The following is a 16279-nucleotide window of genomic DNA, read 5'->3' as shown; positions in this document are numbered from 1 at the left end:
CTAACCCAGTTTATTGCTGCACTGCTTGAATGATTATATCATATTAAATGAGTCTTGTAGTATCGGTGCTCCTTGTAGAAATTCCGCCTGTTGTAATCTGAAATAAGAGCCAAGGCCAACAAGATAGAAATAGTAAAGCTCCACTAATTGCCTCTCGAGCCTGTCATGTTCATTCCACTCCACAATACTCAGTGTTGCATGAAGCAAACAAACACGCTGACAGTTTTCCAGTTCTTGGAGGAGAGGTGAAGTTACACAAATACATGCTGATGGTGGTTTTTGAGGAAATCTTAGCAACTAACACTTTGGTCAAGGGCAGGAAATAGTAAGAAACATACCCGACCACGCCAATCAATCACCCCATAGCCTTCAAAATGATTTAACCTGGATCAAAGTGGTGGACAGACCGACCAGGGCAAAAGGTTCAGTGCCCCACAAACTCTACATTTTCTTGCTATAAGAAGAGAGGAAGAGAGTGAGGACGCTTGTGAACAGATTCAACTTTACATAAACCCACGGCCCAGCGTGTGTGTGTGCAACTTCAGTTTCCTGCCTTCAAACCGTTCGCAAAGATGCAGTAGCACAGATTGGCCGTCAGATGTCGCCGTTTAGCCGCGTCAAAACGCTGCGAAAGCAACGAGCCCGTTTTTCAGCACAATTGCTTCAAATTCACCCAATCGTTCCTTGCAATCACCCGGTTTAGCAAATAAAACGTCGTGTTTATAATCTTCCAGTCTGAAATGACACCGATTATGAAGCGAAAGCCGTTGTGTCAAACCACAGCGGCCATAGATGCGCGAATCTCTCCTCACACAAACACCAACTCCCATGATTCCTGCGCTGTGCGACAGACTCACCGCGATCACACACACCAGGTAACTGCCCCGAATTAAAGTATAAACAACACTGTTATGTCCGTATGAAACGATCCAAATGACCACCTAAACACTGCGAGCTGCGGTGGTTAGTGAACGCAACGCAGCAACCGGAGGAGCAACGTTCGAATCCGACGTTTAGCCCGAGAATCGAACGTTTCTCTCCTCTGCAGCTTCGCTTGAGCTAACATGTGAGCTAGCTGCACTCGTGTTTACGTCCCTCCGACAATCGTCTGCCTCTGCACAGGCCTGCGCTGTAAACACCCGACACTGCGCACGTTGTGTGTGTGTGTGTGTGTAAATGGCGTAAAAGCGTGGCCCCACCCGCTTTTGCGAAAATCGAGAAGTTGAGAAATGGGCTCTGATGTTGCGCCACCGTCCACACCCACGCGATCACCGCCACACGGGCAGGAAAGAGAGCGTTTGTGTGTAGTGGAGCAGTGTTCGCCCTCAGTGAGCACAATGTGTGTAGATATATTTGTGAAATACTTTGCTCAAGAATGAACCAAACCCTCCAAGTGTGATGTGTCCACCCCCTACTGACTGACGTGTCTCTTATCTCCAAGGGAACAGATCATCTCTGGTAACCTGATTGATCTTCACCTCCCGGATCAGAGCTCCTAACATGAGCTCCGGTTGAAGCCCCCCAGGATCCCCCCAGCAGCTGCAGCCTGTGTGAAGGCTGTCACCATGCCTCACCACTGTGCCGCCTTCGGCTGTGGCAAAACCTCAGACAACACTGTGGCGCTGTTCAAGTTCCCCAAGGACGCCGCCGAGTTCAGAAAGTGGGAGAAGCAGGTCCAGCGCACACGCAGCCGATGGGCCGCCACGCCCGGCTCGTACCTCTGCAGCAACCACTTTGGTAAGGAGTACTTTGAGGCCAAGGTGTCCGCCGGCAGCCCCCTGAAGCTGAAGCCGGGGGCCGTCCCCACAGTCTTCATCCGGCTGCAGTGTGTGTCGTGCGACGGGGTCGGCTGCAGCCAGTGCCTGCCTGCGGACCAACACAAGGACGTCGCTGCTCAGCCTGCAGAGTTTGACTCTTTGGTGAGTGATCGGGCCGTGGCTGCAGTATCTGACCACCTTTGGGGTCCAGATCGCAAGTAAATGATCTTGACATTGTCTCACGTCTTCCACATCTGCCTTGTTTCTCTCAGGTTGAAGTGGAGGACATAGTGACCGATCAGACTAAGGACGACGGTGGCGGCAAAGGTGACAAACAGGAGAAAAGCAAACCGAAGAAAACGAAGCCCAAGACAAAAATGCAAATCAAGGAGGACAAACCAGGTGAGGTGCAGTGAGACACAGGAGGGGACACGTCTGTCTCTGAACCATTGTGACCCCGGTGTGTGACCGCTTCGTCCCCACAGTGGTGTGTGAAATGTGCGGCGTGGACGGAATGAGGAGCGAGTTCTTCTCCAGGTCCAAGCGGTTCTGCAGTCGCTCCTGCTCGCGCTCCTACTCCTCCAACTCAAAGAGGTCCTCTGTGCTGGCGCGGCTGAAGGTGAGGCCAGGATCTCACACATCCTACGTGTCCACATCACCCAGGCAGGACATCTGACAACAAAATGTCAAAGGTCACAGCGCTCTGACTCGTTGGTGCAATGATCAGAAGTGACTCCAGGCGTTTGTGTCTCCTCAGGGACGGCGTCCGTCGAAGAAAGCCACAGTGCTGAACAAGATCAGAAGAGTTCAACCATCCGCAGGACCAGATGGTAAGGACACACACACACACACATGGGGACACACACGGACACACACACACCTCATCTGACATCATATGTTGCCGTCCTTCCTCTCAGTGGCGTCGGCTGCAGGGTTCGAGTGGGGCTCCTACCTGGACAAGGAAACGTCTGTGGCTGCGTCCGTCTCCTGCTTCAGACACGTGAGGACAAATCTCTAAGTCTCTAATAACAGAATGAATCTTTACACGCTTGTGGATCAGTCCCAACACCTCACACTAACACCTGACCTCCTCCCTGGCCTCTGTCCCCCCTGCAGGTTCCCCTGTGTGCCCAGTGGGACGACATCTCCGTGGGGATGAAGGTGGAGGTGCTGAACACTAACGCAGTCTTACCCAGTAAAGTCTACTGGATTGCCACGGTCATCCAGTTAGCAGGTGGGCTACTGAACACACACGCCGCTCTCATCATACATCTGTAAAGCCTCATGCTTGATGGCAACGTCTCCTCCTCCTCCTCCTCCTCCTCCTCCTCCAGGATACAAAGCCCTGTTGAGGTACGAAGGCTTCGAGCACGACAGCAGCCGCGACTTCTGGTGCAGCCTCACCACGGGAGAGCTGAACCCGATCGGATGGTGCGCCATGACGAGCAAACTGCTGGTGCCCCCGCAAGGCAAGGACACACACACACACACATGCACACACACAGCTAGGGGGGGCTCAATCTGTGATAGACAGAAGCGGTGAGTGATGGGATTCTTTTTAATGGTGTTCTCTTAGACGTGACACAGAACATCCCAGACTGGAAGGAGTATCTGATGAAGAAGCTGGTGGGGGCTGAAACTCTGCCTGTAGACTTCTACCTGAAGGTAAAGCAGCAGCTGACTGTGATGATTGAACCTTTCTGCCTCTTGGTTCAGTCTGCGTGAGCTCATCTTTGTCTCCGTCTCTTCGTCTCTGCAGTTGTCAGAGAGCATGAAGCATCCGTTCAAACCTGGCATGCGGCTCGAGGTCGTGGACCCCAAAGGACCGAGCCAGAGCCACGTGGCCACAGTGGAGACGGTGACCGGCGGCCGCCTGCAGCTGCTTTACACCGACAAAACAGACTTCTGGTGCCACATGAGGAGTCCCCTGATCCACCCCATGGGCTGGTCCAGCAGCGTGGGCCATCCCACCAAAACACCCGGTAGGCTGAGGACTGAGAGAGAGAGAGAGAGAGAGAGAGAGAGAGAGAGGTAGAGAGAGAGAGAGAGAGAGAGAGAGAGATGTTGTGTTGCTTTAATGCTGAAATGGAGAATAGAGACCAGCAGCAGTCAGTGTTTTCGTCTCGCTCCTCTTCTTCATAGCGAACGCTGTGGAAGCTGCGACCAGCGTCCAGCCTGCGACCCGTAAAGGCGCCACCGACTGCTCGCCGCTGCTCTTCAAGAAGGTAACGCCATGGCAACGCTTCTCCCAAATAAATAGGAACCACAGCAGCGTTGAAATGTCCAGGAAAAGGTTTCAGAAGTTTTAACGCGTGAACGTGTTCGGTGTTTACCTTCTGTCTGTTTTACGTCGTGGAGGATAAACGTCTCTGTGATCTCCAGCCCAGGTTCGTCTACATGGGCGCGAGTTTCTTCCAGGCCGGGATGAAGCTGGAGGCCGTCGACCCGCTCAACCTGGGAAACATCTGCGTGGCCACGGTGCACAAAGTGCTGCTGGACGGGTATCTGATGGTGGGCGTCGACGGCGCCGAGGGCGAGGGTGCCGAGTGGTTCTGTTACCACGCGTCCTCTCACGCCATCCTCCCCGTCGACTACTGCGAAAAGAACAACATCCCGCTCACGGTGCCCGCAGGTAAACAGGAAACACGCCGACCCCGACGCTTCTCTACAGAAGGAATTTAAGCGGGTTGAATTCAAACGTGCCGTCTCCATTTTGTGGCAGGTTACGACCCGATGACCTTCACCTGGGCCGCGTACCTGGAGGAGACGGAATCTAAAGCCGCACCAGCGCGACTGTTCAACACGGTGAGACAAAGACACCCAGACACACACACACAACCACACACACACACACACACACACACACACACACACACTTTAGAGACATGCTTTGGTGACGGCCTGAACTCCACCCCTCAGGACGACCCCTGTCACGGCATCTCGCCCAACATGAAGCTGGAGGCCGTGGACCTGATGGAGGCGCGGCTGGTGTGCGTGGCCACCGTGCGGCGCCGCGTGGGCCGGCTGCTGCTCGTCCACTTTGACGGCTGGGACGACGAGTTCGACCAGTGGGTGGACTACGAGTCCCCGGAGCTCTACCCCGTGGGCTGGAGCGAGCTCACAGGATATCAGCTGCAGCCGCCGCCTGGACTCGGTAAATAGCCGCAGTAGTGGAGGAGGTCCCAGGCCAGAGATCATCAGCCTCTCACACACACTCACACTGCATTTGCATGAATTCTGCAAGCAAAATGGCGACAGGGGGACGGAGCAGAGCCTGATGAACACCTGTACGTTTGTTTTCCAGTGGATCCAGCTGAATCAGGACGGCACAAGAAGTACAAGCCTGCTCTCATGAAGAAAAGAAGTGAGTGAGGTTTCAGATAGGAACCAGATTCATGATCACTGTTTATGTCAAAATGCTGGATAGATGTTCTTTTCCCTCTGGTATCTAAAGAGAGGAGGTACGTGAGGAGACGACAGTTGTCTCTGGGTCAATCTAAGCCAGAGACGTCGACCGGTGATGGTGTCAGCGAGCGTCCGGGGGCGACGGACGCTCAGGATCCTCCGGGCGACGCCGAGCCGGACGTGCCGCTCATCCAGCCCAAGAGCGAGCCGGAGGAGGAGGAGAGTAAGTGGGCCACGCCGGCGTTCCTTTAAGTTCCCTCCTATGCATTTCTTAGTGTTGTACTTTGCTGACTCGCCCGTGTCGCCCTGTAGTTTGTGCGGTGCAGGTGAAAGTGGAGGAGATGGAGATCGAGACGGCCATCGCCCCTCCGGAGAGTCACAGGGAAGCCTCGGCTGGAACGAGCCGGAAGGAAGAGGGAGAGCCGCAGACGGAGCCCAGAGCGACAGAGCCTGGAACAAGCAAGATGTAGAGCGGAGAGACGGTCGGGAGAGGCCGGAGGAACGGACGAAGACGAGGGAAAGGAGCAGGGTGGGAAGATTTAGATTCAAAATCCCTTCTACGACTCAGATCTTCACTTCTACCTCACTTTCCTCATGTTTGACCTGTTTGACCTCTGGTTTCAGCCGAGTCATCATCCTGTTGACTGTTGGACTGTAAATGACACAAACATTAGTTTTTGTTTTGTTTTCTCTTTTATTACCCAGATGTACAGTTTATCCTTTGTAAATACACATCAGCCAATTAAAAAGTGTTTCAATTGGTTCTCGACTCTTTAGTGTGTGTGTGTGTGTGTGTGTGTGTGTGTGTGTGTGTGTGTGTGTGTGATTAATTCATTACATTGCAGAGTTTTTGTGGCGTAGTGGTTTGGGACACACTTGTAAGTAAACAGTGATGTTGGACAGCAGTGTTTAAATATTTAAAGGAGGAGAAACATTAAGACCTTCTACAGTGCTGAGGACCTAATTGAGGCCTGACAGCTCTAGGCTGTGCCTACACTCTGGAGTGTGAAATGTGAGGAGAGAACTAAACCCTGCTGCGGAGAGGATCTGATGTTTGTTTAACCTCCAAACCTTCGGCGGCTGACGGAGCACAGGGAGGAATCCTCAGGAAGGTCGCAGGTTCAAGCCCTCCTGCGCGTCTCTGCGTTTGTGGTCAGTTTCGCCGTGGGACTCTTGCGTGCTTTGGGTTTGACTTTGGGCATTCTGACCTGCCGGCGCCGGTTGAGGTGTGTGGGTTTGGGTTTGTTGCTCTTGGGCGTCTTGGAGAGCTTGGGGCCGAGGGTGGGAGTGGACGGCAGGCTCTCCCCGCCCGGACACGCCTTAAAGATGTGGACGTCTTTCACCCGCCGACCCTTCAGCTCCGGAGGGTTGGCACACGTGGCCCGGACCTTCAGATTGACCTTCTCAATCCACCTGAGTGAAAAAGGAGAAGCTGAGTTTGCACTTTGACACCACCTCCATGTCTTCATGAGGCCCTGGTGTTGGAGGCGTCATACATGCGTAGCGGCAGCAGAGGGCAGTCACACATCAGAGGGTTGTCGGCCAGGTTGATGACCTCCAGAGAGGCGAGCGGGTGGAGGTTGGGCACCTCCTCCAGCTGGTTACCCTCCAGGAACAGACTCCTCAACCCTGAAGTCAGGCCTGCCAGGGAGCCCCGGGACATCTGTGTGTGAGTGTGAGAGAGAGGGAGAGATTAGGTCACTAACCTAACAAAATGTCCTCTGAGGCCAGATGAAGCAGCTCCTCCCCTCACCTTCTCCAGCCCCATGTTGTCCAGATACAGCTCCTTCAGTGACCCCAGAGGTCCAAAAGCATCCGGTCCCACCCAGCGGATGGGGTTCCCAGACAGCCTGAGATCTCGGAGGTTCCCCGCCTTGCTCAGAGCTTGGGTGGGCACCACCTTCAGCTTGTTCCCTCCCAGGTGGAGCGTGTCCAGGTCGCTGGCCTGCTGCAGAGCCCTGGGCGACACCTGGTTGATGGCGTTCCCGGTGAGGTAGAGGCCTCTGAGGCCCTCGGCGCCGGTCAAGGCGTCCGGCTCCAGCTTGGCGATGGTGTTGTTCTCCAAGTGAAGAGCCAGCAGGCTGGGCAGCAGCTTGAAGGCTCCACTGGGGAAGGCGGTGAAGCGGTTCTTCTCCAGGTGGAGGTAGGTCAGCTGAGGGAGACCTGGGGGAGAGGAGAGAGTTAGGACTGGAACAGTGGCTCATTCATGGAGGTAAAGTTCCATCCTGTCATGATTATTGAGTTTGATTAAGAGTGTTTTGGTTTGTGACAAGCTTCAAGACCTTTAAAGGTATCAGGGCTGAGGGAGGTGATGTCGTTCTCTGACAGGTACAGGTAGATCAACCCCTTCATCCCGCTGAACGCTCCGGCCTCCACCTCCACTATCTTGCAGCGCTGCAGGTGCAGGGACACGACCTGAGCCACGCCCGGAAAGCTGTTGCCGGGGAGGTAGTGGAAGTGGTTGCCACGCAGGTCGAGGAGGCGCGTGGTCGGAGAGAAGCCGCGCGGCACTTTGGTGTGAGCGCGGTTCTCACAGGACGAGTGATGAGTGTCAGCCTGATGACGGACAGAAACACGGGACGGATCAGACTGAGAAACAAATTCAGATTTAAAAACGGAACTCGTTTGTAACCAGGGGAAACGGGGAGCGCCTGTATGCTTCAGCGACCTTTGACATCATCAGATATTCATGTGAGGTTGAAGCTGGTTAATGATCTAACACTTCTGTTGGTACGATGACCTCATATAAAGTTCTGTATGGAGCTCACCACCCCGTAGATTTAAGAAATGATGTCACCATCCTCAGCCTCTCCGCTCACCTCGCACACACAGTTGGCGGGACACTTGACTTTGTTCTCGGGCTCCTGTGTGGGCGGCGGTCTGGCCCTGTTGGCCTCCTCAAACTCCGCCTTCAGCATGGCATCCTGGCTCTGGCAGCGCAGGTCTTGCGGGTGGATGGCCTCCAGATTCTCCTCAGAGAAGTGGGCCGGGCCTCCACATGAGCCCAGCAGCTTCACCTTGCTGCGGAGGCCCCACTCCCTGGAATGAGGTCACAACAAATGTAACAGGATGAGCGTTTGACATGAAGAGACGGTTTAAAGTCCACAGAGCCCCGCTGACCTGAGAGGACGCAGGTAGCAGTTGCAGTAGATGGGGTTGCCGGCCAGGACGAGTCGCGCCAGGTTGGGCGTGCCGGCGGAGAGCGGCTGGATGACGCGGAGCTGGTTGTGTCCCAGGTCCAGGTGGACCAGGCTGGGGCTCGTGGACACGGCCGAGTTGGCCATGTCTTGCAGGGACATGTGGTCCAGAAAGAGGTGCGTCAGCTTGGCCATGGAGATGGTCTCCTCCCCCAGGTAGGTCATTGGGTTGTAGCTCAGGTCCAGACGGGTCACCTGGGGTAGCCTAGGAGACGAGAGCAGGACGGGAGACACGATCGCACAAGGTGAGATTTCATAGAGAAGAAGGAGGCGACAGTTTGAGACAGACAGCCTCACCTGGTCATGGTCTCAGTCGGGAAGAACTGCAGCTCGTTGTGGTCCAGACTGAGACGCGTGAGAGTGAAGAGGCCGGCAAAGGCCTCGATGTCCAGGTAGTTCAGAGAGTTGTGACTGAGACGGAGCCACTTGATGTTCTGCAAGCCCTGTAAGGAAAAGAGCCAGACAGGGATGGAACTAAGAACACACCACCTCACAAATCATTCATGTCCAACCTGCACAGACGACAGACTGACAGACAGACTGGTGATTGACTGGTGAGACTGATTGACTGGTGTTTTTGCCTAAGTGTGGTCGTACCTGGAAGGCCATGTTGGGGATGTAAACCAGCTGGTTGTGCATGAGGGAGAGCAGGTTGAGGAAGCCGAGCTGAGAGAACGCTCCGGGCTTGATCTCCTCCACGCGGTTGTTGTTGATGAGGAGCTGCTTCAGCGAGGACAGGCCGTCAAACGACTCCTGGTACAGAATATCAATGTTGTTGTTGGCCAGGTTGAGGAACACCAGGCGGCCCAGGCTGCGGAAAGCTCCCTCCTTCACCCTGCGGATGTTACAGCGCTGCAGCGACAGGTGAGTCAGGTAGGGCGTGTGTTTGAACGCTCCGGTGGGAAGCTCCTGGATGTTGTTACCTCGAAGATCCAACTTCACTGTGATCTACAGAGAGAGGAGGTTGTAGGCTTTCATTCAAAGTAAAGTCAACAGGAAACATTGGTGTTTGTGTGTGAATCAGAAACCTCGTCCACAGCAGGAGGAACTTCAGTCAGGTTCTTGTTGACGCAGGCCACCGTGAGCTGGATCTGGTCACACACACACTGCTCAGGACATCTTGCCAGATTCGCTCCCGGGGCCAAGAGGAGCAGCAGGCCGGCCAGCTGGACCCAGAGGACGTTGGGATGGAGCTGGGAGGACATCTGACAGAGACGGGGCAAAGTCGCAAGATCGCTCGTGTAAGACAACAATGTCCATAGATTTCATTTGTATTGATTCTGCGGCGAAATCCATCCAAAGTAGTGATTTGGAGTATTTGGGAGATATAAGAAAACACTTTGAGGCAAACTGAAGGTATGACTCCATGGTCTGTGGAGCCATAAGGGTCGTCTCTATACAGACCTGGCAAGGGAACGCTAAATACCTACAGAATGCTACAGAAAGCCCCAAAGACCTGCTGCTGCAGCTGGGACCTCACTTCCTGAACATCGTTAAACTTTTGTCAAATCTCTCTCTAAAGTCACTTTCATTCAAATTCCAGTCGTGGCGCACCACACAGTTTGAGAACCACTGTGTGTAGGTACTAGATGGTGTCTAAACTACCACCAGCCTCTGACACACACAGCACTATCATGCAGTGAAGCACATGAGCTGAAGGTGAGGCATCTTCATATTTGGCACGTTCAGGTCCTTAGTGCCATTGAGCAGAGGGGCGCCGCTTCAGAAATGGGAGCCGGAGGAATGTCCTCCCCCCGGGGAGCAGGAGTCCAGACCGCAGAGGAGCCGGGGCACAAAGACGCACAGTGTCCTTCCAGCCGCTTCGTGCCAAAGTGGGTTTCCGCTGAAAAAATGTGTTTATCTTTGGCCGAGGAGGACGAGGAGACTTTCCCTCCAGTGCTTTCACCAAAACATTACCTCCATAAATTATACAGTTACCTCCATAAAGTATGAAGTTACCCTCCACAAAAGTATAAAGTTCCCCTGTGTGTGACGTATTTTCCATGTTTTCTGTGTGTGTGTGTGAACAGCAACACCAGCATAAACATGGATCGCACCTGAGATAACTCCAGCTTCTCCAGATCCGTAGATTATCTGCTCAAACCTGCACTTATGATACATGACTACCACATTTGGTTGATCTGGGTTCTGCCGATTGAAGATCCTGTACATTTGACAATCACACAATACTGCAAAACTGACATTTCTCTTCATAAATATACAAAACGATGAGCTTGTGATTCATCTTTTTATTCTGAAGCCTCTAAACCAAACTGAGTCCAACCTGCGCTCATGCATGAACTCATCCGCTCCTCTGCCTGACTGGATCATTCAGCTGTTTGGTTCCTCCACTAGTTTGTAGTTTTACACAGTTTTACACAGGTTAAGCTTGTTTCTGCCGCTCCACATGAACTCTCTGTACTTATAAACATGTTAAAGTGACTCACCGTGGTTCTGTCCGGCTGCTGGTCTTCAGCCTCTCACCGTCTCTGCTTCTCCCTCTGCCGCTCGTCCCCCGGCTGTCCCCCATCCAAAACAAACTGCGATTATCCCCCCTACACACACACACACACACACACACACACACACATACACGCACGCACACACACGCACGCTTACCCACACACACCTCTTTCAGTCTCCCTGCTCACTCTCTCTCATACGCTCTTCTCATGAGCCTGTTAAAGGAATAATTCATTCCACATTTAAAGTCTTCTGATCCTCTACCTAACTAACTGTCTAGGGCATCTTTGATTATAGAACACAGATTGTTTCTGAAAAGGAGCCGGCATGAATAACAAAACTACTAATTACTCAAACTCATAGTTCGGTTCAAACTAATACACAGATTAAAGTAGTTGAACATGACAGTGAATGATGTAAACATTAAGGATCATTATAGGCGGTTGTAGGAACATTTTATGGCCAGCAGGGGGAGCTGTTGTCCTTATTACACAGACCAGCTGTATATTTAGGTGTAGATGTGATATCAGTACATTTTCTGTAATAATAAGTAAATAATGACATAAAGGAGAAAACTATACTTACATCTTCATCTTTGCTGTTTGGTTTGACTTCATCCTCATTTGTGAATGGACTCCCATCAATGCTACACAATGAAACAAACATTTAAAGTGGATTAGAAATGATTTTAAATACAATTAAAGCTAAGTTATCAGCACTAACAAGACTTTAGTTCCATTTCCCTGCTTTTTGTGTGAACGGACTGCAAACATCAACGACGAGAGACCTTTTAATTCCAACACTTTCTGGGACAGACGGTGGAATAAGTGGAAGTGTGTGGGACTGTTGCAGCTCTACACTGCACACTGAGCAGCACCTAGGCATCTAAATATGACAACGAGCCTTTGTCCTAGGTCCATTCATTTATTTAGGGTCCAGGCCAAACTAGGACCCTGAGTGTGGACAGAGACAACATGTCCTGGTCCCGTGGAAACCAGAGGCAGAACAGAAGCGACCTGATTTAGAAACCTGCTGTGATTTGCACATTTATAATCCACGTGGGATTAAAGGAAGATCGAGGTGCGTCGTGACTCAGGCTGAGGATGAGTGAGCAGACAGAAGCAGGTGACCGATGGGACGTGCAGGTCCCACATTCCTGCTGTCTGTTTTAGACGCTGATGCTCTGCCCTGCTCATGCTGCCTTCATGTCATACGGGAAAATATGGCGCTCAAAAATACGATTCACTTCACCTGCAAAGACATGGAGTTAAATTGGTTAGAGGGTTTTGTTTTTAAAGGAGTCATATCGCACAAAACGTCTGTAAGAACACACAACATGCAAAATGGTGAGAGCTTCTGGATGCAAACTTCAGAACCTTCACTTACAGAGCAAAAGGGAACTTTACTAACTCCCTGGTTTACAGCAAAACACACACACACACACACACGCTCACACTGCTCTAATATACTCTGCACCCTGTTTACCGTCCTATATACCATGATGGTCCCATTGTGTGTGAGAAATTGGCAGCCAGGAGATAATGGCTCCAGGGTGAGATGGGGTTAAGCAGTCATTCCCATAATTCCCACTGTGGCCATTAAGTGATTAAGAGGGGAAACAGGAACACTGTGCTTACTGTGAAACGTTCAGTCTGGGGAGGAAATCATCTGAATATAGTGGTGTTGCATCACATCTCTGCCCCATCAGGTCCAGGTCCAGATCAGTCCAGGTAAGGAGGTCCCTGGACACCCTCAGGGCTCCATCAGGACTTTGTAAGTGTTCATCCCATCCTGGACGCTTCTGCAGGGAGAAATGCTGCAGTGAGTCGATGATGTCATACATTCAGTGGTCAGTTTGAGGGATGTGATCAGAATCCTTCAGGGCTTTTTACTCTCTGATCATTAAACACATGAGGTGCTGCGGGATAGAATGTAGGTCACATGATCACGCTGCTCTGAGTTGTTGAGCATCCAAGCGTTGTGTGTACATTGTGTATTGGATCTCTGAGGCCATATCAGTGTGTGTGTGTGTGTCGTAATCCAACCATTATAAATACACTTTTATACACTCTGGAGGGTTATCACTTCCTCAGTGCCAGACAAAAACAAATTAAACTCTTAATTATCACTTAGGTGGTTGATTTTCAGCTTTGAAGTAAGAGCGAAAATCACCACGCTTGCATGTTTACGCTTCATTTAAAAAGCTCAATTAAAACGCCAATTACTCACCAGAGATTCGCAGGGAATCGCAGCAACACAAAGTTATTAGATTAACAAAAACAATACACGACACATTTACAGCAAAGCCCCCAAACTATATTTTAAAACCTGTTTTTTCTCTCAGTTTGGGAATTAGCGCCTTTATTTCCTCAGGTGTTTACATTCCTCTACTTCGACGATAGATTAGTGCCTGACATAAAACTTACAGCGACACACTGCCCCCTACCGACCGTTCAGTATTACAACAGATGACAGAAAAAGTTGTATTTATCTATCCAGTTATCATTATTGATTGATATTGTGGTTTCTTAAGTAATAATTTAATGAAACATGAACACAGAGCAGCAGCAGCAGTGACCTCTGACCCCTGGCTGTTGCAGAGCTGGTTCAGAAGGGCCAAGAAGTCTTTTTAATTATGGGTGATGCCTGGTGTCCAAACTCTACTGAGGCAGCTGTTCTTGTGTCCTTGTGTTTACATCCTGCCTCACTTCTTCACAGGGACATAAATAAGTTATTATAATGTGTGTTTCTGTTCATACACTGCATCGTTGCCTCTTGAGTGACCTAATCTCCACTCTCGCTGACACAGAACCAGCTCCCTTCACACAGTGATCACTGATCCATACCCGGGGAAAGTGCTACTTGCTCGCTGGCGCTCCTTCATTCTGTCATCCTCTGTAGTTTCACTTTCTATCACACACACACACACACGCACAGCGCTGACCATGGCTAGAAAGGAGAGTATATTTCCCTGAGGGCGGTGAGTCATGTTTATGGCTCTGATCTTTGGACCAAAGCAGCAGAGAAAGTGTAAAGTAAGAGGCACAGTTAGGAGAGTAACGAGGCTCAGAACGCTCCATAAATCTATCTCCGGTTGCTTTGAGGGAACGCCTGGGTTTCCTTACATAATCCGTCTGAAAATCTGGAAAAAAATACAAACAGGCTCAAATTTGTTTCAACTAATTTGGGATTTCTGGAAACGAAAAGGAATGTGACTGTTTGATGAAAGGTTTTAATGAGACAACGAGCCAATAAGCCGATGGAATCATTTAGAGTCACACAGACGCACAGGAGAGAGGATCTGCCTCTTATAGCAGCTTATTACATTTACATTTTATAGCTTTCCAGGGAATCTATCAAAGAGTTACTTACAGAATATGCTAATTAAGCCATCAAAGCTTTAATGAGGTGAGGAGTCTCTAAAGTGTGCTGAACGTCTTCTTCCCCCTGCCTCAGCTGTCAGCCAGGGAACTGACCTCAAATCAGCTCGCCGCTCTTTCCTATACATTAAAGGCCAGAGGATGGAGGCGGAGCTCTCAGGGCCAAACAACGTCTCACAAGGATCAAGAAGCAGAGATTTTGTGTTCTGTGTTTGTGTTTGGTACCACAGGTGTGCCGGAGGTTGTCGGTTTGATTCCTGCGTTGGGACTAGGCTGTCGTCTTGCAGCTTGTGTCTCTCTGTGACACCTGCCCCAATTTCCAAACCCTTTCGTGTTCTGCTCCATAGTCTCCGCCCTGCACAAACACACCATGTCACACACATGCACACACACACATTTTCCTCTGTGTTTTGCACATATGCTAATTCCTTTTTGTCCACTGTTGTGTGTGTGGGGACATGAAAGTGCAGCTGTTGCCAGGGCTCAGAGAGCAAAAAGAGCCGATCCGTCACTGCAGAACAGAGTGTGTGTGTGTGTGTGAGTGTGTGCACGTATTTGCTCTCTCACGCACAGACTCACATACACACACACACGTACACACACATCCACACACACACACACACATCCACAAAGATATCCATAATGAAAAGTGTTCATGCTTCACATCTCTGTAGCTCAGCAGCAATGAAACAGGTTTAGGTGTGATTGTTTCAGAGCGTGTGGTTGAACTCCAGCAGCACCGGTGTGTAAGGGGTGTGTGAGCTCCACAGCAGAGCCACTTTATACCCTTGCTTGCCGCCAGGATCACCTTCAACCACCCCCCCCGCTGGCCCACAGACACCCAGATGGCGATTACGCAACCCCAAATGCCAAAACAACATATGGCTCCTAAAATATGTTACATCATTTAATGAAACCCTTCTATTCTGGAAAGGGTTTGACTTATAGGAAGTGTGATGAGGAGGATGAGGAGGATGATGAGCGACATTATGGTCATTACTCTCACCCTGCCCTTGTGATTTTGCTTCTTGGTTAAATCATCAGTGATGAGGGTTGAGGAAGAGGCCTCAGAGTTACTGTCAGCTTAACCTTGTGACAGATGAGGTGATTGTGTGTGTGTGTGTGTGGTCTCACTTAAATCAGGTGTAAGCAGAGCTGAGTGGACAGGTAGCTCTCACACACAGGCTGCTGACTCCCATCCTTCCTGGTAATTTAGCTGTCACAGTGAACAGGCTGTGCTTTGATAGGGCTTCCTCTCCTGTGCAGTGCTGACAGAATTCCACTGCTACTCTTCAACTCTCTGCATGGCTCCTCATCCTCAGGCCAGTCCAGATTTGACAAGATGTTTTACCATTAAATCCCCTCCAGCACAGCACAAAGCCTGAGCTCAATTTGAAGGTATGATACGCAATTCTCACTTGTCAGAATTCAGTTTTGTACGAGTAAATTCAGTTTGATGATTGGTAATAAATTTCTGTAGACTTACAATGAAACTCTGTCTCTCCTTTCCACAAATACAATTTTCCGTTGGTATAGAACGAATAATTAAGAAAAGAAGTTTTAATGGCGAATATTTGACTTACGACTCGGAGCTGTTGTCCTAACATTTCCCGCAGTCCGTGAACACATCGTATTCTGTACGGAGACAGCGAGCAGCGGCGGATCCCTGCGGAGCCGCGCTGTGATTGGCCGCGGCCCGATGTAGGGGGCGGGCCCTCTACGCTGCTCGCCCCGCTACTGGAGCAGCTCTCCTCTCTCCTCTCCTCTTCTCTCTCCTCTCCTCCCACCCTAGAGGACAGAGCGATGCGGAGACAATAGGGTCGCAGCGCCGGAGGAAGCTGCAGGATGGACCGGCGTTTCTCCCCGCTCAGCTGGCCCTAGTATGCGCTCGGACCCCCCGCTGTGTGCACCAGCTGCCTGGGGCTGACAGGGCGGACTCCGGAACCCTCTTATATGGGCGCCATTTGAAAGGTGAGTAGCGGAACGAGCCCGGATCGATGCTGCGTCCATCCTCACCTGCAGCCCGGCCAGGATGCACCAGAGCGCCTCCATCACTCCCCTAGCAGGCATGATCTCA

General features: G+C 51.1%; 2 protein-coding genes across 2 annotated transcripts; one reads left to right on the top strand and one right to left on the bottom strand.

Annotated features, from left to right (window-relative positions):
• Nucleotides 1-767: 767 nt before the first annotated feature.
• Nucleotides 768-5924, top strand: l3mbtl2 (L3MBTL histone methyl-lysine binding protein 2). Its single transcript, XM_076152220.1, has 17 exons — nt 768-875; nt 1442-1919; nt 2030-2159; nt 2243-2376; nt 2515-2587; nt 2675-2757; nt 2874-2991; nt 3092-3226; nt 3334-3422; nt 3517-3739; nt 3900-3982; nt 4140-4389; nt 4480-4562; nt 4677-4911; nt 5062-5121; nt 5212-5385; nt 5475-5924. The coding sequence occupies exons 2-17, from the start codon at nt 1566-1568 to the stop codon at nt 5630-5632; spliced, it is 2382 nt and encodes a 793-aa protein (XP_076008335.1). The 5' UTR covers nt 768-875; nt 1442-1565; the 3' UTR covers nt 5633-5924.
• A 56-nt stretch (nt 5925-5980) lies between these two features.
• chadlb (chondroadherin-like b) lies at nt 5981-13188 on the bottom strand. Its single transcript, XM_076152219.1, has 12 exons — nt 13052-13188; nt 12460-12623; nt 10807-11468; nt 9388-9564; nt 8957-9307; nt 8657-8802; nt 8283-8564; nt 7982-8201; nt 7445-7718; nt 6916-7325; nt 6659-6825; nt 5981-6575 (listed from the first exon to the last, which is right to left on the bottom strand). Exons 4-12 carry the CDS (start codon nt 9562-9564, stop codon nt 6284-6286), a joined length of 2319 nt encoding a protein of 772 aa, XP_076008334.1. The 5' UTR covers nt 10807-11468; nt 12460-12623; nt 13052-13188; the 3' UTR covers nt 5981-6283.
• Between the last annotated feature and the right edge of the window lie 3091 nt (nt 13189-16279).

The sequence above is a fragment of the Genypterus blacodes genome, unplaced genomic scaffold (assembly GCF_046128005.1).
Source record: "Genypterus blacodes isolate CSIRO-AG114 ecotype Tasmania unplaced genomic scaffold, CSIRO-AGI_Gbla_v1 ptg000055l_1, whole genome shotgun sequence".
NCBI classification, from domain to species: domain Eukaryota; kingdom Metazoa; phylum Chordata; class Actinopteri; order Ophidiiformes; family Ophidiidae; genus Genypterus; species Genypterus blacodes.
The sequence above is the reverse complement of the archived record's forward strand: the minus strand, read 5'-3'. Positions and strand labels throughout refer to the sequence as shown.